Below are 24,417 nucleotides of genomic sequence, written 5' to 3' on the forward strand. Positions count from 1 at the left end.
CAACTATCTAAAGTTTTAGAAAACTTTTACTGGTTTTGCGTTCTCGTACCCAAAAAACTTGCAAAGTAGGGGAAATTGAGAGAGCAAAATGTGAAAGAGAGCTGCAAATTTCGGCTGGAAAAATTTTTCCCAGCTAAAACTTGCAAGTAAGAAAATCAGCTGATCACAAACACATGTTTGTAAATAAACAAAAGAAAATATGGCATTTTTGAGTTATTTATTGCAAGTTTTATCATTAATGCTAGTATACAACGAAAAAGTGAGTAAATTTAATAAGCACAACGTTTGTTGAGTTTATGTTTCGTTCATTTGCTATTAATCTCCAGTTTGTTTACCCTAGTGTGTGCTGGCAATGGTTGCCGTATGACATTTTTCGTTTGTACCATAATTTTCCTTTAAACATACCAAACTAGATTTAAATGCAGCATGCTGAAATGTTTTTTTGCTGAAGTTTTCGGTTTTGGTAGGTTGATTGTCGAAATGAATTTTATAATTTTAAAGCTGTATCTATTACATTTCTTTTGGATCAATGATGGGTGTTTGGAGGAGATAATCTTGTTTTTGAATGCGTCACCATGTGATATCCCAAATAATTATGGAAAAAATAACTTATTCATTCCGATATAATTAATTTGTATTTAAAAAGGTTTTTCTTATCCAAAACTATTCAATTGTATAAAATACCAAATCGGGGGAAAATGTAGCAAGCAGAAAATAAATTGCCAAATTAATCACCAGTGGCAACTGTGCAAGTGATCAGCTGTTTCGAAGGTTGCAAGTTTTTGCAAATTTTGCGTTCTCGTACTTCTGTTGATATTTCGTCTCTTTGAGAACGAATGCTGCTAAATTCTCAGAACTTTTGCTGCTGGAGAATTTTGTCCTCTCAATACGAGTACACACCTAATGACACAAGTCCTTGGTCTTTGGCTAATATTACGTCATCACAAATTCTATGTAACGTATAGTTCCGAACACAAGAGGCGGAGGCTCGACCCTATTAAGCTGGAATTTCAGGGTACTATTTTATATATATATAAGGAAAATTTGAAAGTTAGGAGGGAGGGCGGGGGTTGCGCACCCCCCAGCCCCTACCTGGCTACGCCCATGAATATCACTACCAAGCCCTGCCTAAATCGGCTAGCCCATCAATCATCAAAGGTATAAGGGTGCTAGTTCAGTTGCTTTGAGTGGACAGCTGAAAAAGGTGCCATAGTATTTATTCTGTAAATGTGCAAGCGTAACGTATGTATGTATCAGTGGCCGATCCAGCGGGGGTTTTGGGGGTTAAACTACGTGTCAGTCAGTGGCGGACACACGGGGGGTATTTTAATACATAGACGCCATATTTTACATACATATGCGCCATATTAAAACACCCCCGTGGGTCCCCCCCCCCCCCTATTCCTGTTCAAACAAGGTCATTGATGTTCCTACCATGCTCTTTTTAATTAATCCGTCACACTTCTTCTTGATATACCGATGATCCGTGGATGTGCTCATTTGTATTCATACTTAAAGAATGGGGCTTTATTAAGTCATATTAAAAGTAAATTTGTAGAGGGGTATCTAAATATCTAAAGGGGTATATAATCTCTAAAGATTTTTAAATTAAAATGGAAGGTCTATCGAAATAAATAGGACTCTTTACAGAAACACACAGTGGCGGATCCAGCGGGGGGTTTTGGGTATTAAGACACCCCCTGTGGGTCCGTCACTGACTGACACGTAGTTTAACTCCCAGCCAAAGCAACCACCCGGCAGCCATTTAGCTCCAGAGCCACCAACAAGTCGTTGACGACAGTAACCCAAAACAACGACGAAATTATCCACATCGCCGGATAAAAAGCCCCCTCGATATCAAGAAAGGCAACAACCGCGTACTCCTTCTTCGGAAAATACTATTCAATACTATATCAGCGACCGTGTGTAGGGGCATTTCAACCGATCTGGTCTTGCAGTAGGCATGCGGATTTAGGTAAAGGCGTCCAGCTTTTTATGTGCAGATCAATCAAGTTCTCCAGCGCCTTCACGAAAGGAGACGACTGATCGGCCTGTAGTTCCCGGTGGATATACATATGAGAGACCTTAGGAATAAAGGTAACTCTGACCACCCTCCAAGGCCCCAGAACATTACACCATGAGAGAGATTTAGCCTATGAATAATAAATGAGAAAGTTCGGAGAGATAGCCATTTACATTCGAACACGAGTCATCAACTTCAGCCAACTTTGTCCAAGGCGCCGCTATATCCACTGAGATCGCTATGCCATGCTGACAGGTGTGCTGACTGAAGTCCCAACAGTTACTGTGATTGGCTAAGATTATCCCTACCCTCACTTCATGTTCTGCCCGCTTGAATAAACTTTGGTTTATCAAAATGTGGGGTAGGTCCACTGTTTACTTTAAACGTTAGTAAATCAAATAAACAGCGCATTACAAAATTACACGCATGCATACATATACATAAGTATGTAACATTTGTATGTAAGCAAGTTGCATGGCGGCATTAGAGCAACTAACCAATAACCGCAAAAAGACTGCCCTACCCATGCACACTTCGTCAAAGGCATTGAATGCAAATATCCTACAGACTAAGAACTCTAAGGAAAACAAGTAGCCGGTGCACGTATTAAATAGCGTTTTTCCAACTTTCTGTAAACTGCATGATAAAAAGGGGTTATTTCTTCGATTTTAAACAGTTTTGATAATTTGTTATATCAGACTTATCGGAATAATTGAACCAAGTTTGGAATAAATCGATAAATATTACTGAGATAAAATTAAGTAGTCATAAGTGGATGGTGCCACGCCCATTTTCCAAAAATTTCTAATATTATTTCTAGTTAAGAGATTGTTGTTGCAAGTTGTAGTAAATTTTCGTTTTAAGTTATTGAAATATCGGAGTTTTCTCCATTCTGAAATTTACCGTTACATATGGTGAGTGAGCGTCATTTTAGTCCGTTTTAAATTTTCAACATATTGCATTATTGAGGTTATTGCAAGCATCGAGTAGTTTTACTAATTTATCGGAGTTTTCGCATTTTTGTAAATTACCGTCATGTGGGAGTTGGGCGTGGTCATTTTCCAATTTTGAAATTTTCCAACGGGTCTCATAGTGCGACTCGTAAGTAATGATCGCAGCGAATTTCATCACAAGTAGGCGGTGCCACGCCCACTTTCCAAAAATTTCATAACTGTCTTACTTTATGCCAAGATTCGACTTCACATTCGATCGTAGCTTTTGCGAATTTCGAAAATACCTATTTCGGCCATTTTCAATACCATCCTCCAGGGCAACCTGTCCCTAAATTGGAATCGGTGAGATAACTCAGACTTTACTTGATAAACGGACGAACGTACGGACAGACAGACATGGCTTAATCGATTTTTCTTTTCATTCTGAACATTTTGTTGTATACATGTCTCTATCTATCTAGCTCTATTCCTCTAGGCTGTTACAAAATCCGTTATGCTAACAAAGTTACAATACCCTTGTGCTCAGGTGCGCTCGGGTATAGAAAAATATAAATATGTATATTTACACATACATATGTATCTATCACACCCCTTAAATCAGCGATGGCAAAGGTCTAATCAAATCAAATTAATTGTTTACAAATTATTAACGCTGCAAAATGTTAGCTGTTGTCTGATTGTTGGTTACACCCACGTCACCACAATGACGCGTGACAACTGACAAATTGACCAACACTTGAAGAATACTCGTAACAACTGGCTCGTACAAAGACGAGTGTGTTATTGTTGTTTAAAGGTAAATTTTAAGTGGTCTTCTCGGTAGTTGCTGGTTAGGAAACATTGTGTAAATAAACATTGCCAGTCACGGTTACACCAATCAAAGTAAACAAACGTAGATAGGTAAGTATGTATGTATGTGTATGCCATAAAATAAGTGGGAGGGGACCATTGCAGAATGTTAGTTAAAATATGCTTGCATTACAGACAGTGAATACTTGGTAAAATGAACTGGTCCTGGGAAACTTTCTGTCAAACGATAGAAAGCAGCTCGAAGGCAAAGCGATTACGCAAGATCCTTTCAAAAAGTCGAAGCGCGATTAGCTACCTGTTCAAAGGAAATGATGAATGGACGGTTGGCAGCTCCAAAACGCTCGAATTTTTCATGCAGACGCACTTTCCTGATTGTTCCGAAACCAGGGTTGCGAACAATTCACCGATTGATGCCCCAGATGGCGAATTCCCTCTTCCCTGCAGTACGGGGGAGCGACTACAGGACTACAGGGTTCAAAAGTAGCGATTGACTCCAACAGTACAGGAGGGTTATTATTACTTCTGATGAAAGCACTAAGGAAGCTATTTGCAGTTGCTCATCCTACCCATCGGTCTGCAGAAAACCATGGATATAATTATTAATTAAAAACAATCTCTACAGCGGCTGTCAGCCTCGACTATATACCACAAAGATGAACGTAGGTAAAATTTCATTTATCTCCCAAGTGGGCAAATCTTCGCACAACAAACCCAATGAGTTCAGACCAATAAGCATCTCATCCTTCCCTCTGAGCTCACTGGAACGCATATTGGACACCGAAATCAGAGAATTATTAAGTGCGAAGCTCTCTACTTCCCAACATGAATACACGAAAACCCCTTCATGACATCGAAAAACTTTTGCATTACATAGAATATGCTCAGAAATTGAATGTCCTTTCAATGATGTCAGTCCAGATGCAGTCATCTCACCACTCCAGGAGCTTGGGTTCTGCACCATGCTGGTAGATTTTGTCAACAAACTCCTCCGAGATTGAGTCATAAACTCATAACTAGGAGACTCCTTCGTCAAAAAGTATGTCGTAAGGTTTACTAATCCTCTGGTGATGGTGCAGCAACAGTGTTTTGGGAGTGAATTCCACAAAATCAGAACTGCTACTATTTACAAGGAAACACATCTGTCCATCTCTCGGAAATATCACCTTAACTTATGCTAGGTCTAATTCTGCAAAGGAAATTACATTGGATCCTAACATCGTTGAAAGGGTTCGAAAAGCAACAACTGCTGTATACTTCTGCACGAGGGCTGTTGGACAAAACTAGTGCCTGGAGGTGTGTCTGGGGTAGTAGTTTGGTAGGATACATTCAAAACAAAAGAGCTAAGAAAATCAACAAAAGTTCTACATGAGCCATGTAGAGCCTCTGTTCTCAAAAGCAAAGCGCTCAACACGCTTGCAACGCGTCTCTGTCATATCATTACCTTCAGCTCTTTTATGTCTTTGGACCAAATATAGCCGGATGATTTTGGCCGTAGATAGTTCTCCTATAGCCTTCTTATTATCTACAATAGCCTTAGGGTAGTCATAATATAAGACGAGTGCCTTAACGGCTGCCTAATTGGAAATATAAATGTTTATACTCTGCTCAACATATTTATTTTCGGTGGCAGAGCCGCTCTATCTATTTAAAAAGCTGCAGATACAACACTAACAAAGAACAAATACTACAGAAGTCCATTAGTGTCAAGGACCTGCAAGTTTCCGGTTCAGGGAAGTAAACCACACCTTCTACTTCAACGACCATTTCGAAACCATCAGTGCAAATAGAGGTTGCTGGTTGGCGTAAGGGGTGCAAATAAGGTAGAAGGTACGCCAACTAACTACTTCTATTGTAGCTGCAAGATACCTTTAGAAACTCGAGTGCGGTATCACATAGACTACTCAATCTACCAGTGATGAAGCTATACTACTGTGCTGACCGTACGTCCTGAATCCAAGCTGATATAAAAGCGCAAATCCTATCAAAAGTTGTAAGCCTATGTTTTTAGCTACTAGGTTCACGGGTGGCGCGTGTTATGCGGTGTGAGGCGGCGCTCTTGTTGTTGAGTCCAAGACTTACCATTGAGAGCTCTCCAGTTGATTTTTCTCTTAGATACATATGTCTTCTTTTTCTTGGCTGTTCCTCTTACTGATACATCACAGAGTAGATAGCCTTGAATATCAAACGTGAAAGCGAAAAGCAAGAAGTAGTACAGACCAATATTATTTTAACATATAAAAAATTCCGCTTAGGCCTTCTTCCCCCACTCCTCCAAATGGATCTTGTGATTGGCTTTGGTTGTAGAGTAGTTTCCTAGCTCGTGTCTGCTCCAGACTGGGAACCTGTATTTCCTAGTGAATAGTACTAAGTTGGTTTAGTCTACGTGAACGCTCAGTCCCGCTTTGCTGAGGGTAATCAGACGATGAATGAAACGTCAGCCATATAAACTGTTAGCACAGCTACTCTTCGTTCCCACGATGGTCGGGACTACGTAACCGGAACGACCCAGATTTATATATAGCCAACGTCTTTCGCTCCAGCATCACTGCGCAAAATATTTTTGGGAAATTTGTATGCTGTTACAATAACAACAACAGCTACACCTCCACCTGATTTCAGCAGCCTGATTTTAGCAGCTTGTGGTGCACCTCTACCCCATTTAAGCCCTATTGCACCGAAATTTTTCTACCGGCTCACAGTTTGCATATCCAAATTCTCAGATCGAGGTGAAGCCTTCATCTAAATTCTGACTAGCTGCTGAAGAGTTTTTAGAAGAAAGTATACTTTTCTAATAGACCTCCATTTGACGAAGATTTCTTGCGATCGATCTATATTTGTCTTTACTGAAATGACCGTATAACCAAATTTTTGTAAAAAAATCGTATTCTTAACCGCTTAGGCACTTGAAACTCCTAACCGACATTCCTTTACATCACTTCGGTATTTTACTGTAATGTGCCAACATAAGTACGTCAGTATTACCGCCTCATGCCACTAGGGACATTTTGATGCGCTTATTAATAAAAACTTGCGAACCTTTGCTTTGCCGTTGAAGTCGCTGGACAACGTTGATCGACAGGACAACCGCTCTATTGACCAATAAAGTGAACAGACATACGAGTAAGTGGTTATGTAAATACGCCATTGAAGAGGTGCCACGCGGCTATGATTGACAAAAATTAAACAAGGATGTGAGTTAACAGTAAGAAATAACAAAGGAAGCGTGATTGAAAACATAACGTAGTTACCTAGGAAAGCATTGAAATGTGGAGATACGCAAAAGTAGTACGAAACGCCAGCGTCTAGCGCTAGAAATGAGAAGCGTAGCTATAAAAACTGCACGCAAGTTAGCAAAGGATTTCAGTTGTTTCCTAGATCGCGGCTCCCGAACATGCTACATCAAGGTGCAGCCGATAGTTCCCAACAGAGTTCTACAGCACCCACAATATCCACGCTATATAGCGGACTTGTGCCACCGACGACTACAGCGAATACACCGCATGTGCCCAGCGCCTGTCAAGTTTGCGGCGATCAGAGTTCGGGCAAGCATTATGGTGTGCTCTGTTGTGATGGCTGTTCCTGTTTCTTCAAGCGCAGCGTACGGAAAGGCACCATGTACGCCTGCATAGCCGCAAAAGGCAATTGTGTTGTGGATAAGGCACGCCGCAATTGGTGTCCATATTGTCGTTTACAACGTTGCCTAGCCGTGGGCATGAATGTGGCCGCTGTGCAGGAAGAGCGCGGACCACGCACACAAGCGACAGCCATAGCGAAACATGGCGGCATAACACCGTCGCCGACGCATAGCGGTTACATCAGCGGCGGCAACAATCGCACGACTGCTATCGGTTGCATATCTTCGCATTATACTGCACTCGTGCAACAACAACAACAACGACGCAGTGGTACAGTAAATGCGGTTAACGCCAGCGGCAATGCAATGAATTTTCAAATACTTGCACAAATTCTAGTCACCTGCCTGCGTCAGGCTAAGTGCAATGAACAATTCCGTACACTTGCTGCAGCGCAACAGGAGGCGATTTTGAGCGCCGTGTGGAATGAGTGCTTTGTGCTGCGCGCCTCCCATTGGTCGCTCGACATAAGCGCCATGATTGATGCCTGCGGTGATCCGCAATTGCGGCGCATTATTGTGGAGGCAAAGCAGCTGCGGGCCGACGTGATGGAGTTAAATTTTCTTGAAACCCTAATACTATGCCGGAAAGGTAAGCGGTGGTACTATGTACTTATGAACATGGTCGATGTTGACATAAATAGTTGGTATTTTGTTGGCTTACAGAGTTGGCCGTTAGCGCAGAGAACGCAGTCCTGCTGGAGAGTTATGCAAATGGCGCTTTGGTTTCCCTCGCGCGCTACACCATGCAGCAATCAAATTGGTTGCGTTTCGGCACATTGTTACTGGGTTTGAGGCAATTGACTCAGCGCTGTTATGAAAGTTTGCTTTCGTCGCTTTTTCGGTCTGTTGTGAAAGATATTGTGAAGAATTTGTGAGGATAGCCAGAAGAAATTTCCAGAAAATGTTGAAAATAAGTGCATAGATTTAATAGCCATATTCACCTCTAGTCGATATTTAAGAGTGATGCATTCCATCTAAATTACGAAAAAAAAGTTGCATTCGAAATTTATTTATTTTAACTAAATTTTTTCATCCCAATTTCAATTTTTGTATTTGGTCCACGGTTAAGACCTTTAAAAATGTGACGGAAAAATTCAAAACAAAAGTTAAAAAAATTAACTGATATTTGCGGATTATTAAGATAAAAATTAAAAATAACTGTTATTTTGGATTTATAAATTAAAAATCAGACGTAACTGTTATTTAAGGAGTAATTAAATAAATGTCGAAAAATAATTGTTAAAGAGCCATTTTTATAATAAAAGTTGTAACTGCCAAAAATTGTATGAAAAAAGTTAGCCGACATACGGAAGGTTTCAAGGACAGAGCGAATTAATGTAAGAACAACCACGGCAATCAAGTCACCGATGTCCAAAACATAATTGAGTTAAGGAGGGTAAATATTTTAGGTCCGTTTCATGGTAACTTCGCTAAAATTAGTGCGAACAGTGTTGCCGTTGTGCGACTAAAGGGGAAATTTGACCCTTTTTAGGTGCCAATACTCTTTGACCGGACTTTTTAAAAATTAAGATTTTTTGACCCTTTTCCAAAATTATGTGCGAATTTTGCTCCTTTTCAGAGATTTTTCTATGAAATTTTAACAGAACCATGCTTTTATAAAATATTTCCTCCTGTAATTACGAAAAAATTCATCACTTTTAAAGGAAATGCAACTCTTCTGCCTGCAGCAACTCGATTTTTGTGTTTTGGGGAAATCTTGTCCCGCTATTTTCTTTTTAAATTCAGCAGCGGAATGTTCTAGTCGGGAAAAGACTTTATATGTACATGTAAATTCGACCCTTTTTTTGCGACTTTCTGAAAATTCTCAACGGCAACACTGAATGCAGAAGGTATGATAACGAGGTATGAAAAGGAATTTATTGGTAAACAAGTAAAGCTGCTTGAGCTGGCGGACTGTAAACTGAGCTACTCGAATAAGGTGGAGATGAGTAAATATGTCTGATGCTGCAGAGGACAAAAAGAGCTGCCGAATTTTAACGTTAAATTTTTCATAATAGTATCGTAGGTGATATCGACATCATCTGGCTTAATAACAGCACCATTTGTTCTCCCTGGATATGGAAGAAAAGCGAAGGAGACTGGTTATAATTAATACTTAATGTCAGTCAAACTACTTTAAGTCGCTTATACTCGTAAACGATGACATTAACTCCCATGCGAATGCCGCCATTTTAATGCGCATATTATAATGGGCGTTTACACACACAGACTTGGGAATTACTAAATCGGGAAATATTGCAGGAGCTTCCGCGTCGTGCAAGTGTCTGTTCAGGTGCTCACATATGTAGCACTCTACTGGGAACTTTCTGTTTGCGTCTCCCTGTGATATGTGATGTTCTGGCTACCTCTGGAAGCGTGTGCTCTGTAGTGGCATGTCTATAGCTTCGTTCACTACATCCGACTTGTCCCCGGCGACCACACGGCCGCTGAAAAGTTTAGAGCGCGTCGTCAAATTGCCTACTATGTTGCCAATCAAGCGATTACAGGACATTGATGCGGTTGTGTGCGCCGAGAAAGAGAGCTGGCAGTCGAATGTTACTCTCAGTATTTTTGGTTGTTCAGTGTCGAAACTGTTGTAGCCGTATCTCTTTCGTGCAGGTAGCAAAAATGGTTGCTACGGATTTTGTAGGGTAGAGGGTTAGGCTCCTTGCAGCGCAGAAGCGTGAAAGCTCGTAGAGATAACCGTTTGATTTTGAGCACAGGTTACCAATTCCTGACTTGAGCGCAGGCTAACAACTTGAAAGTCTATTATCAAAATTCTCTGTAAAGACCGTCGGTTGATGTCAAATCTCGTGGCACCCATGTGTTGCTATGTAGATGTTTCGAGCTGTTCTACCGCTCATTGTGTGGCCACTTCAATAGTATGTCAAATATTTTAATTTTAAGTCGCTCACCGCTGAAGCGCTCGCCGCTTTGCCGCTCAGAGCGTGGCCTTGACCTAACACATGTGTTAGTGTTTGGTCGAGCTTATACTTTGATTTGTGGCGTTCCCCTTGATGTTGTCACAAAAAACGGCGAGGGGTCTACAGTTTCACGACGATTCCGAACGGCGAATGTATTTTTATGAGAAGCTGTTTTTCATGACAGAAATATACTCGGAGGTTTGCCATTGCCTGTCGAGGGACGACCGCTCTTAAGAAAAAACCTTTTTTCTGTGTTTTTTTTTGCAATGTTGCTTTGACCAGGGCTTGAACCCAAGCCTTGCCGAGTGGTAGCGGGCACTGCTTCCTACTACACCACAGCGGCTGCTTAAAGCCAGGACAAAAAACTCGAAAAATTCACCTTGCACTTCTAGCGAAAAACCCTTTTGTTTGTTTTACTGCCAAAAGATATTGGCTTATTTTAGCTGGAATATTAAAAAAAAACATAGAAATAGAAAGATGCGTACAGACATTTTAAAATTTTGATTTTTTGCCAGCATTTGTGGCCCGCTGCACCATTGTGTCGCGTCGAACTTATGCTATTCATGCGTCTCTTTTCAGCTGAACTAACGATTGCTAAATGTAAACAAAAAGTAATTTCCACATCTAGCATCACCAGGAGTGGGTCTAGTAGTGGCACCATTTTCTTCTATCAACTGACAAAATGGGATAATTTGCCATCGTTTTCAGCGTTGCCACTTGAAAATATTTTTAGGTACCAAAACGCCTACCAAATAAGTTTCCAAACTACCAAATTTTTTTCATCATTAAAACAAGATTTCTCGAGTTTGCGGGATTTTTAGCTACACAAATTAGCAGTGAAAATTAAAACTACACATAATATTGTTTACGGTATTGGTTAATTATCTAATATCTTTGAGATTGATTCAACTCATATCAAACATTTTTTTTTGTGTGTGAAAAAACAAAAGCAGACATTTTATGCATTTCAATAAAAAAAAAATTCCAAATTTGATTCAATTTGCATGCACTCACCCTTTTTTACCAATACACTCACACTTTGCAAATTGCCTATCACCAATTTTTCTTTCAAGACGATAGGTAATTTCTCGTTAATTTCAACAGCTAATCAATCATAGCTTTGGGACGTGAGTTTTTGTTTGCAGAAAATTGTCCGCTTAGCAAAATATAGAAAAAAATAAAGAAATCTTTTACGTGTAATCAAAGTGAAAGCAGTGTTTTGAACGTGTAAACTCAAATTAAGCGAACAAATTTTAATGTTCAATTTGGTTGTATTTTCAAAACATTTTTGCCTACCAAAAGCTTCATCAAACCAACCAAGCTACCAACGGAGAATGAAGCTACCAATTTTGGTCCAATTGGACCAAAACGGCAACGCTGATCGTTTTCCTAAAGGGTTGTATAAAAGGTCGGAATAAAACAACATTTTTTTTACGTTCATAACTAATTTAATTATTATTGTTACATTCTTTTCTTTTTAACAGAAATAGGAAAATTAAGCAAAATAATTTAATATGATTTTTACTTAAAGAAAAGTATTTTAGATATTTTATATAAAAAAAAAAAAATACAACTGAGAGATTTGTTTGGCTTACCTACAAGTTTTGTGGCGCCACATACTGTGACTCAAACAACTAACCATGTGCTGATTTTCTTCAAATACTTTAATATTTTCGAACTAAATTTTTTTTGTTATTTTTATATAAAAATATCGTCTAAGCTTTAAGCAAACCCGTGTAAATCACAGCTTCAAACTTTATACAAAACTTAGGAAACTTCAACAAATTTTCATCAAAATTTCAACTTTTTTGCACTTTTTTCATATAAGATATGAATATCTTATGAAATAAAATGCGGGAGACCGTCAGCAACAAAATTTAAAAATATCAACGCAAGTTTTTGTAAATTGCGCTTGTTATATTAAAAACCCCGAAAAAGTAGCCACTAAAAAAATTATCAAAAATCAACACGATTTTTTAGCCGTTTAAAACTTGCACTTTATTAAACTAAAATTGTATGCCCAAAATTTTCAAAAATTCTAAAAAAAAGGTGAAATTTTGATGAAAATTTGTCGAATTTTCCTAAATTTTGTATAAAGTTTGAAACTGTTTTGGTTAAAGCTTAAACGATATTTCTATATAAAAATAACAAAAAAAAATTAGCTGGCAAAATATTACGAATATTTAAAAAAAAGCCACACGTGGTCGTTTGTTTGAGTCACTGTAGTTAGTCCTACATAAATGACTAAAATATTTGTACATTTGTATGTAAAAGGAACTAATAAAACACAGTATGGTTATTCGTCTCTATTTTTAATAAATAAATAGGCGTATGGGTATTTGGCTTACTTCTATTTATATTTTTTTTTTGTAATTACTTAGACTAACATTTTTTATTTCGAAAATACTTATCGTCTTAGAGGGTAGTAGTTTTATAAACTTAATTTAAGTACTTTTACAAATCGTTTTTGCTAAACTTGCATTAAATATTTAATTGTTGTCTTCAATTTTAGTTTAGAACTACTGCAGAGGTTTCAATAACATTTTGGTACACATACTATGTATATTTATACTAGATACATATAAATTCATACTAAACATCGCTTCAAGGTTAATTGGAGGGGACTATATTTATATACATATGTATGTACATAAGTGTGTTTGTGTTTTCGGATGTTCTTTTAATCAGTAAAATTTTCGAGAGCTGTTTCAAGTTTGTTTTGTATACTTGTAGATTTTATTTTGCTTAGACAATTGAGAATATTTTTAGCAAATCTAAATATTCTTTGTGATATACATATAAGAGCAAATCTTACGAGTTGGCACAAACGTGTTTGTTAAAATAAAAAAAAAAAATCGTTATATTTTATGCTGCCATTTTTTTAAATTTGGTGGCACACTTTTGAAACTTCACAGATATCTTGTTTTTGGTGCCAACTTTAATTGCCATAAGTGTGAACATTCTATCTCAAAACTTCCCAAAGTTATTAAAAGAAAAATGTCGAGTGAACGTCTTAGGGTTAAAACTTTTTAAGTACTTGTTTTTTTTTTTATTGAACTTAATTCTGAAACTAAATTGATTCAAATAAATGCAGAAATAATGCTTTAGCGTTTTTTTTTCGGCGAGAGAAGGGAGTGCCACTAAAAAAAAAAAAACTCGTGAGATTTGCTCATATACATGCATTCGTATGTATTCGCAAATTCTGATACTTAACTACTTCTCTCTTGTCTTATTTTACATATATATTTCTGTTTTTAATAAGTTTGTACCGTTATAGGTATTTTCAGTTACGTTTTTGGCATTTCGTTGGCAAAAGCCTTACATTTTTCACTCATGCTATTGGCATACTAATTGTGCGCCTTTTTCTCTACATACATTTAGTTTATTTGGCCAATTGCTAAAACATTTATAATAAATTGTTTTTCTTTTTTAATTGGAAATATTACATGAGCCCTTTCAGAGGCTTCGTTTTTTATATTTTTATTTATTTTTTATTGTTATGCATGTATTTCGGTATATAAATTTAACTTTTAAAATATTTGCTAAATTTCTTTGCTATATTTTTTCATTTAAATTACTAGTTTTTTACTATTACCAGGTTTAAGTAGTAACGATTGTCGTTCAAAAATAGACACATGTAAGTTTAAAAATTCATTAAATTTTTTTCATAGAGCAAGTAAAAGATAAAAAATTTTAGCTACTAAGGTCCATTTTCTCAAGTAGTTATCTATTAAATTTTATCTTTCCTTTCAACACAAATTTTGTTCTGAAAAAATGTGTTTGAAGTTCAGATTCATAAATTTTGGAACCTACTTGAGAAAACGCCACTAACTCTGATAAGTTCTTAATTTTAGCTACCTTTGTTTGTAAAAGAAATACGAAAGCTGCCAAATAAAATAAAGTTTGGTTCTTCGACGCGGAGAAAGAAGAAAAAATAAAAAAAAAAAATTTTGGAAAAAACTGGACCATCTATTTCCTATTTCCGGTTTCACAATTACTCCAGCAGGCTCATGAGATATTCTAACCTAAGAGCTTGAAAACATCCATTTTTGAAAAATTTCAACAAATTATGTATATACAGTGCCGGACAAAAGTATTTTCACAGTGAATTTTTTGCAATACAAGCAAAGTTTTTTATTCTAATTTATTTTCCACAATTGTTTATAAAAGTTCATTCTAAACCAAAAAAAAAAATAACTATAAAACCTCCGAAATTTGTGCAAAACTCAGAAAAATTCAATAAATTTGCATAGTAATTTGCAACTTTCTATATTTCGAAAAATTCACTCTGCCAATAATTTTGTCCGGCAATTTTTAACTTAAAAATCATCTTTTTTTTCAATGTGCCAATACTTTTGTCCGGCACTGTATATTTTCGAATATTGGCACAATTTTTAACTCAAAATGCGCTTCTTCACCTTTAAAAAAATCTTTATTTTTTCAATGATGATGATTCCTCGTTGAGATATAAAAATTTAAAGTACGTGATTGAAACTATGTTAAGTCCGCAATTTTGAATTTGCATTGCTTAAATCGCATTCTATAAATGTTTGCATCTCTGCAAAGAATAAGCGGAATTGAAAGAATAAGGAAGATTTTTATTATCTGGGCACACTGGCGCTGTGACATAGTAAGAACTATTGAGGTAACCCTTAAGAAGTAGCTCCAACCCAAGGCTGGTTATATTCCACAAACTGGATGAAGGCGATTCGTTCTCGAAGGTTTATAAGTCTATAGGTTACCACATAGTCCTCATAAACTCTCATTTTACAAAGGTGATACGTTTTCTTAAGGGTGCCAGGTTAACAGTGTCAGTTCTTATATGTTGAGCTGCAGAAGTGTTTCGATGCAGTGGGGTAGGCATAAGACCACCAAACCGGTTAGCAAGGGTACGCCGCAAGTGAGCGTATTATCGCCGCTACTCTGTTTGCTGGTGGTAAATAGGTTACTGCAGAAAATGGAGGGAGGACTTGCCGAATTTACTGCATATGCGGATGATATTTCTGTCATAGAAAGCGGAAGTGTTTGTCCACAATCAGCTCACTTATGAGCCAAACACTACGGGTGATTGATTTATGGGCAAACGAAGTGGGGCTTAGTATCAACGCAGAAAAGGCAGATATGGTATTTTTCACCAGGAAATACAAGGTTCCCAACTGGTCTAAGTCTAAACTGGATGGAGTGACCTTCCAGATGAAGTAAAGCACCAAGTACCTCGGAATAATTCTCGATAGTAAGCTGCCGTGGCGCCTCAGTGTGAAGGAGCGGGCGAAGAAAGCCTCCGCGGCATTCTATGCATGCAAAAGGATGCTAAGATGCACCTGGGGCTTATAGCCTTCTCTTCCCCACTGGATTTTCACGGCGATAGTCAGGCCGACACCGTTCCATGGATATTGGTTTGGTGAACAGCAGCGGAGAATAAAATATATTTTAGGAAAAGGGAAAGTGTGTATAGGCTATTAATGAGCGGCCTGACAGGGCCACATAAGACCACAGCAGCGGCAGCAATTTACATCTTGTTGCATCTCTACTATCGCAGAGCACTGTGGCGGAATGCAGCTCTGAATTTGCTACATACCAGTAGTGATGTACATCTGTACTGGGTTCCGGGCTACTCCGGCGCCACGGGAAACGAGGAGGCCGACAGGTTTGGCAAATAGGGTGGTTTGTCGGAAACCATACTGATGTAGGAGGTGCCGATTTCCCTCCAAGCGATCAAACGGGAACTCGGCCTGTTCGTGATCTGGAAGGTGTTGAATAAAACGCAAGAGCTCATTATGAAACCACCCCAAAAACTGCCCAGGCCGCATTGTCGTGAAGCTACTTTCTGGACTTGCCATCCCTTCATTACTTTTGTCCACGTTTGTAAATTTTTCTGCCCCATTTTCTTATTTTCATAACCTTTTCTTACATCCCAAGTGCCATAAGTGGAGTTCGAAATGGATTTTGAACCACAAGTAGCCTTGGCGAGCGATGGGGTCTTCCTTTAAGGCCATTAAGTGCTCTAAGCAATACGGTTTCCTTGCTGTAGGTACTTCGAAGGTACCCGTAGTTGCGACATCGTTTGAGCACTAGAGTTGGTGACTGTCTATGTATTCGCACCTTACCAAAACCTTAGTAGGCAAAAACACTAGCCAATCCAGTGGCTGGGCGAATAACGGACCGATAGTTAAAGGGATGGGCTTTTTCCGAAACCAACCGAGCACCCTCCAACTGCTGAAAAGCAAATCTTTGTTTTTACCTTTGAGAAGGCAAGGTTTACTATCAACGAAGGTACTCCGTAAGAAGGCCACGTAGAATAAATATTGGTTTGTACACATCGGTTGCGTCAACTGCCTTTATTGACGCGCTCTTACAGGAATGCAAATTGAGTAACCCGCCACCAAATTACACCGATCTGAAACTACGGTTTGGGTTTTATGGAGCTCATTAACTTCCGTCTCACCATCTCTAGATGGCCACTTGAATCGCCTACAATTGCTCCTGTGATAAACAGGCTAAGGTTTCATAAATTTTTCCTTGATTTTTATATACAAAATATATGTATGTAAAAAATTATGAACAAAATATATAACAAAAATGGCATCCGATCCTCCTAATTTTTAAAAGGAATATCAGTGTATTATATTTTTTTTGAACGAAATTAAATTTTCATATGCAAAACTTTGTGTTTTCTTCACACAATATATCTACTGATTTTTCTTCTAATAATTGAGAGGATAAAATGCCATTTTGTGTATAGAGTCTATTCACCCTCTTTGCTTTGAATTAATCGTAGAATTTGAATTAGCTATACACTTTCTTGGAAAATTTTGCTCCGAACAAATTACTCTGCCCTAATATAAGTTATATTGGAAATATGAAAAATAGCGAAAAATAACAATGCCATCTGTACTAGGTGCGCCAGAAGTACATTTTCACAGTTTGACAGTATAAATTTCGTAACTTTTGCATTCGAATTAATAGAATGACTATACTTGTAATGAATCGGTCAGTTCAATTAGCACAATTTTAAATATTGAGCTCTACTTTTTAATATTTTGATCCTCAACTATGTAGTCACATATCAATAAATACCAGCACATACAGTAGGAAAACCCATAAAACAAAATAATAAGTATTACGCTCCTCATCGCCGCATACTATCAAACTTCACACTCCACTACCTTCACAGACCGATACCAGAAAACAACCGCCAACATCACGTTTATATATTTGCCTAATATTCGTACTTTCCTAATAATAACCTACAAATTTCCTAGATATTCACTAATCATCACACGACTTGTCATTTCGAATTAAATTGTACTACTGCATGGAACTGACGTTTCACAATCTACTCGAACGTAGACTTTCGGCACAGTGCGAATTAAGCGTATAACTTTACTTGGCATACCCCTTTAGGATGAGACATTAAATTAAAATTTATCTAAAAAAAATAATTGCAACTCGAGTTGTCAAAGTTAAATACTTAAAACATCACAAAATTTAAATGACATATTTTTCCGTTTTTAATTCTCAACCGCCCCTTGGTGGCGTTCACGACTTACATATGTGTGCACGCCTTAAATTGTCCCCTACCTGCTCAATAAAGTCTCCACATTGAGCGTCAGTTCATTGCGTCGCATCTCACTATCTTCCCCCGGCGTCGTGTTGCTCGAATTTACTGAAGCCGTCGTAGTCGCCGTCGATGCATCTGTGGTGGGACTTTCCGTTACAGCGCCGCCGACAACGCTATAACCAACACCATTTAAGGAGCGCGATGGCGCTGGCGAGGTGGGCGCCGACAGCAGTGCGGCTGCCATTTTGGCACTCGTCGGTGGTGTTTGTGCCTCGACCGTTGAGGGTGGACTGCGATTCAAATTGCTATCCAAACTACTGTGATGCTGTGAGGATGCAGGTGAAAGTGGTATCTCTTCAATTTTCTCAAGATCTTGTGTAATCGAAGTCGAATTCTGTTTGTGCGCGCGTGTGAGCGTACCCTTCGGACTGCGTGAGGTGTCATGCAAAACGGGTATGTCCAGCATGGAGGACTTATTCGAGAGCGACATTGTGTGTGTGACTTGTAGTGAACTTTGATGATGTTGATGGTGATGATGATGATCCAATTTCGATTGCGTATCGTCACGATCGAGACTAAATTGACGGCGCAATAGACGACTTGAGCCGGGCTTTGAGTCGAACTTTACGCTACTGCTGTGTACGCTACCACCGCCAGAGCCACTACCACCACCACTACCCCCACCGACGGCGCTGCAAACACCGACGTTACTGTATAGATATTTGCCGTCGTAAAATTGGGTGAGGTTGCTTTCGCTGGGGCTGAGGCATTTGTAGTGATTGTAAGGTGAACTGAGATCCATCATCTCCTCGATTTTTTTATACAGACGTGACGATGAACCGCCTGCGGAGCTGGGAAGGCGATTAAAAGTGCTGGGCGTGAGCAGGTTATCGGGCGTGAGTTCGGACATCTTGCGTGATTGCGGACTGGCGTTGGGCGTTTTGGTGGGGAATTCGGGACAGAGCGTGATATTTGGGCTGATCGTGTTGGTCGAGGTGGAGTCGAGCGAGTAGGAGTTTGGCAAGTTCGATGAACAAACATCCGCATTGGTGGGTGGAGTGATCTCCACTTTCACCTCGACCGATTCGCCGGCCAGCGAGGAAGACTGACTCGAAGATGGGTTGGTGCTGTTGCGTGATTTATTCGCTTGTGCTTTGAGTGTAATTGAGTTGCGTATGAGCGACTCGTCGAGGCTGCAATAATAGATGGGGGAAAAGGGAATGTTAGAGTATTAACTAAAGTGCGAGAGAAAGTGTGTAAAAAATACTTTTGGGCTTTTCTCACTAAACTCACCCATGTGATTCACTATGAAAGCATTATATCGTTAAAAAAATATATGGTCAAATAAGTTAGATATAAAGATCTCTTCGTAGCTTTGAAAATTATGTAGTTCAAAGACTTACCCAATCGGCGGTGGTGTAGGTAGCGGTTTATCAAATCCCTTCTTACCCAGCAGCCAAAAAGTGTTCATCATACCTTTGCCTTTAATATCGATCAACCCACGTGGGTCTATCGCATAGCCGCCACGCGCTTCCAAACGATCGCGCGTCTCCTGCGACATGTGTATGCGCCAAGAGGAGCCTACAGATACAAAAAAAAAATTTCCTCACTACTTTACCAAACCCAGCACGCTTTGGTGCTTCGATTCTTACCCGTAGACTCCATACGCGAAGCCGTGTTCACCGTATCGCCAAATAGACAATAACGCGGCATAGTTAGCCCCACCACGCCTGCACAGCAGGGCCCTGTATGCAATCCTATGCGCAACTGTAGTGGCACACCTGGCAGATGTTTCACATTAAAGCGGCCACTTTGGTGTAGCAAATCTAAAGCCATTGTAGCGATTTGTTCTGCATGATCGGGTATTTTGACCGGCAAGCCACTGACCACCATATACGCATCGCCTATTGTCTCCACCTAAGGAAATTTCAGAAAAACGTTGTTCATATAAGTATGTAGATAAGACAAAGTTGGATTTTCATTCTAGTTTTAAATCCACAAACTCACCTTATACACATTGTAAGCATTGATAGTCGCATCAAATATGGTATAGAGATCATTTAGCAGATCGACAACCTGTACGGGACTACAGTGTGCAGCGATCGTTGTAAAACCAACGATGTCGCTAAAATATATCGTCACATCGGAAAACTCCTCCGGTTCGACAGCTAAGCCCATTTTCAGTTTTTCCGCAACTGAACTGCAAAGGTAAAAGAATTATGGAAATAAGATGTCAGTGAATTGTGTCCTTTCTCATTGCAAAATGCGAAGGCGTTACATTCACACAAAATGTGTTCTGGCGTTTCTTCGTGCAGCTCAAAAAAGCGACAGACGTTTATTTCTGAGAGAATAATTTCACTGCGGTCATAGCGAAGGGATCAGTGTCCCTTGTGGTACCCTTGAGGTTTGAGTTTTGAGGTCCCCTCTGCGTAAATTGATTAATTTATTTGAAGCTTATTTTGAAGAAAGGATTATATGCCCTGGAAATTCCATCCACTGTGTTAGAAGAAAGGTCCCATGTTTTACCAAAGACACATGAATAACCTTGTTGATAACAGCGTCCAAATTTGTATTTCAGTTGAGTGTTTAATCAAGAGTTACCCCAAGATACTTAGCTTCACTGGAAAATTCTATTCTTGTTCCGCTCTAAGTGAGTTTAGTCGCAGATAATTTCCTCTTGCGAGTAAATGGAACAATATTAGTCCTTATCTTCACACCGTTTTCAAGTGATGCGTAAGGATTGTTGCAAGCGGTGGTCGTCATGTAGCCCTGTAACACAAGATTACCAGATCATCTGCATAGCCTTGCGTCTCAAAGCCTTGGCTGTTCAGTGTGAAAAGGAGTTCGTTCATAACCATGGTCCGGCTTACCCATTTTTGGTATAAACACGATCTTAGCCTCAAGCCATCTGTTGGGAAAGTAACCCAGCAAGAGCGTAGCTCTATAGAGAGAAGACGGGGGCTATATATATCTTTCCATTTTTAAGGTAACATGGTCCTGGGGAGTCGCGCTTTGTCAATCTCGACACGGTCCATTAGCAGGTTTGAAGATATTTCAGGTAAACAAATATCGTACCCCCTTTGCTCATCTCTTTATCAGAGCAGTGCAAGTTGAACAATGTGCTTTGGCTGTTTTCCGTAGACGACACAAATGGGCTACCCTGCAAAATACTGCATAGGCATAGATGCAGGACTAGCAAAGGATGGGAGTGTTAAGCACTTCATTTGCCATTGTGCAGCTTCGAAAACCATTTCAGCGTCCATTTGATAATTTGATTTGATAATTTTAACTCTGTGGACTTCTTAACGGTGACAGTATGAGTAACCTAACTCATTCCATTAATGAGCCATATACGCCTACTAGATACCTTTGATTTATGGCGATTCTTATTTATCGGATTCAGAGGACGAAGACTTATGTCGAATTTTCACTAGGCATTAAAATTACAAAAAAATTGAGGCATTCAAAATATGCCATGTGGAAATGAATTTAATGACTACTCATTACAATTTTTGGCCATTTAGTGTTTAGTGGAAATCCAGCGTTAGAGTGATCTTTTAACAGCTTGTATCCATATTTATTATTGTTATCGAAAAATCACAAAAAATTGCCAAAAATTAACGGTCCCAGCTGCTTCAAACTTGCATTTTATTACAATTCAATGGGCTGTAAAACCGCATACTCAAAATATTTCTAAGGGACCTAATTAAATCGTTGCAAATTTTTGCGAAAAGTTTTAGGGATTTTTCAGAATAAATTATATTTCTATAAAAAAATAACTAGAATTAAATAACAAAAAAATAAATTGTTAAAAGTTGTCAATATGTGTGTTTATTAGTGATGTGAATATGTGTGTTTATTAGTGATGTGAGGCCCTACCGAAATAGCCTTACAAATCATTTTAAAAAGTTTTTGCAAAAATTAAATTTCTCTGCATATTTTTGTTACAAAGTAAAGTAAAGTATGGAAACTGAATTTAAATGCACGTTTTCGAACATGTTTTTTTCGATGTTGTCGCTGCTCTTTTCATGCATTCAAATCTCTGTTTGCCGCATAATATTGAATTCAAAGGAAAACATTTTGTAGGTCAACTCAGAACTTCATAATCTGCCTAATCCTGAGTTTCGCCCGAAAGAAAATTCACCCAAAAATTTTTATTCCGCCCATAGTAAATACATGGAAATAAAAAGTGAAAAGTGAACCGTTTCGGGGAAAATGAAACTCATGATAAGGCTGAATATGAATACAAACAGAATCTCAAATTGATAGCATGAAAAACAACAAAGTTAATGTAAGTCGGCCAGATCGGGTATATGGCGGCTATATGATATAGAGCCTCGAAACGAACAAAATTTGGTAGATCAACTCAGAACTCCATAATACATATCGCTTTCGGTTCTTTTGGAATGGTTTTTCAGTTCTTTTTACTTATTTTTTCGGTTACTCTGAGATCGTTTTATGGTTTTTCTGGAACCGTTTTTCGGAGCTTTTGGAAAAGGGTTTCTGTTCTTTTGGAATCGAGTTTTTGGGTCTTTTGCAGTCGAGTTTCGGTTTTTTCGGAACCGGTTTTCGGGTATTTTAGAATCGAGTTACGAATCTTACGAAACCGTCGTACGGTTCTTTTTGAATCGAGTTTCGGCTCTTTAAAGCACCCGGTTTTCCGGTTCCGGTCCATTGGTTATGTGCATCTCTAGTGTACATACAAGTACATAAGTACATTTGTATTTTTATTGTTAAAATTCCGAAATCAATACTTACCTCGGCAGCATGCGATTCAACAATTGTTCAGTTTTCTTCCTTTCAATATCCAGCTGATCGGTGCGCTCTCGTATCAACTCCTCCAAATTATTCGAGTACTTTTCGAGCATTTGAAACATTGTATCTACGAAATTCACCTTGCGACCATGATTGAGCATCTTAAAACGCTCGTAAACTCTGTCAAAAGTTAATAGCGAGCAGACACATTTTATCAATAGCACATCATTGGCGAAGTCATTAAGGTTGTCACCAACAGCCAGCAGGCACAATACGTCAACGCCGTAGATAGATTAAGAACGGAAAAGTAAATATAGAAAAAAGCAGAAAATAGCCTTGATTCTATAGGTTTATATGCACATACGTAACTATGTATGTATGTATGTAATTGAACGCAAAACGCCACATCGCATATATATTTATATGTATGCCCATCGTTCCGCATTCGCGTGATAGGCGCATTAACAATAAATATAGAAAGCCAGTAAATAGACTTCTCGCTGTGCAATACTCACGAATTAAAGTCCGGTCGCATGTCCGGCTGCTCAGCCCAGCACTGACGCATAATATTGATAGCCTCTGGCGGTGCGGCACCCTTCGATACGGAGGGTCGTATCAGCGGCGGTGGCTTTTTAATCTTCGCTATTATCTCATCCGGCGACAGCGACAGCATACAATAGGGCTCACCCCGCACCACAACCTCCTGCATGATAATGCCAAACGAGTAGACATCACCCATTTGTGAGCCCAATACGCGCCCATGATGATGATGATGTGTCTTCATTGTGCGCAACAATTCCGGCGCTGTCCACAGTAGCTCCTTGGCGGTGCGTGTGGGTGGCAGTAAGCCTTGCGCTTCGAAGAATGTGGCGAGCCCATAATCAGTTATTTTTAGCACCCAACGCGCGTCCACCACACAATTACGAGACGTTAATGTGCCGTGCACGCGCATCGCTGAGGTGTGCAAGTAGCGCATGCCGCGCACCAAATCCGTCAGCAGGCTGAGACGGAAACTCCAATCCAATTTGATTTCGTCCATGATGAGCACATCTTGCAGTGAGCCGCGTGAGCAGTAATCGAACACCATGGCAGTGCGATTTGGGTCGGATAGCCAACCTAATTGGAAGACAGCGGAAGGGAAGTGAATGTGAAAAGGCACAACAAAGTTTTCACAAAATAACTTTTAATTAAACGCGCCGCTGCTAAAAGTATTTATTACATACCAATTAAGGGGTTAATGTTCTCATGTCGCATGCCATGCGCCAGCACAAGCAAGTCCATTGCTTTGGCCTTCAACTCTGTTGAACCATTCAAGGGTATCTCTTTAAGCTGCACCAAATCGCCATTGTAGCGTGCGCGCATATCCAGCAGCGCAGGATTATGGCGCGCCAAGCTATTGCTGCCCGATGTACCTTTACCGCCATTTGCCGTTGTTGTACCAGCGCCAGTGGCGGTTGCCGTACCGCCGCCTGGTATTATGAGGCCAAGATTTTTTAACGAGCCAATTGAACCTTTGAGCAAATCGGGTTTATCCACTTCAGGGCCACCAAACTCCTGTAGCTGCTGTAGCCAACAGCAGAGCATCGCTTCGATGCCCTCATCGACCTAAACGGAAAAGATTCTGTTATTTAGAATTTTCTACCGTTAAAAAAGTTTCGATAGCAGTATGTTAGCGAATGAATGGATATGAATTTCTCCAAATTATTTAATAATTTAATTTAATACTAATATTGCTGTCTGTAATTGAGTAGTTTAAA

At 39.2% G+C, this 24,417-nt stretch overlaps 2 protein-coding genes across 2 annotated transcripts in view; one reads left to right on the plus strand and one right to left on the minus strand.

The window, feature by feature from the left end:
• Positions 1-7,177: 7,177 nt before the first annotated feature.
• LOC118751036 (nuclear receptor subfamily 2 group E member 1) lies at positions 7,178-8,295 on the plus strand. Its single transcript, XM_036485801.1, has 2 exons — positions 7,178-8,009; positions 8,084-8,295. Exons 1-2 carry the CDS (start codon positions 7,178-7,180, stop codon positions 8,293-8,295), a joined length of 1,044 nt encoding a protein of 347 aa, XP_036341694.1.
• A 9,044-nt stretch (positions 8,296-17,339) lies between these two features.
• LOC118742822 overlaps positions 17,340-24,417 on the minus strand; it is a 46,343-nt gene continuing 39,265 nt past the window's right edge. The window contains exons 6-13 of the mRNA XM_036475244.1: positions 23,884-24,265; positions 23,176-23,776; positions 22,664-22,840; positions 19,913-20,105; positions 19,558-19,822; positions 19,309-19,486; positions 19,199-19,210; positions 17,340-19,098 (exon numbers count right to left, since the gene is read on the minus strand). Coding sequence (XP_036331137.1) covers positions 17,922-19,098; positions 19,199-19,210; positions 19,309-19,486; positions 19,558-19,822; positions 19,913-20,105; positions 22,664-22,840; positions 23,176-23,776; positions 23,884-24,265 — 2,985 coding nt within the window. The 3' untranslated portion in view covers positions 17,340-17,921. The remainder of the gene's footprint in view (positions 19,099-19,198; positions 19,211-19,308; positions 19,487-19,557; positions 19,823-19,912; positions 20,106-22,663; positions 22,841-23,175; positions 23,777-23,883; positions 24,266-24,417) is intronic.

The sequence above is a fragment of the Rhagoletis pomonella genome, unplaced genomic scaffold (assembly GCF_013731165.1).
Source record: "Rhagoletis pomonella isolate Grant_MI unplaced genomic scaffold, Rhpom_1.0 Rhpom_scaffold_00001, whole genome shotgun sequence".
In the NCBI taxonomy this organism is placed as follows: Eukaryota; Metazoa; Arthropoda; class Insecta; order Diptera; family Tephritidae; genus Rhagoletis; species Rhagoletis pomonella.

Coding starts and splice junctions, on each gene's coding strand:
- LOC118751036 (XM_036485801.1), top strand. CDS start 7,178: ATGCTACATCAAGGTGCAGCCGATAGTTCCCAACAGAGTTCTACAGCA. Junction 8,010..8,083: donor CCTAATACTATGCCGGAAAG/GTAAGCGGTGGT, acceptor GTTGGCTTACAG/AGTTGGCCGTTAGCGCAGAG.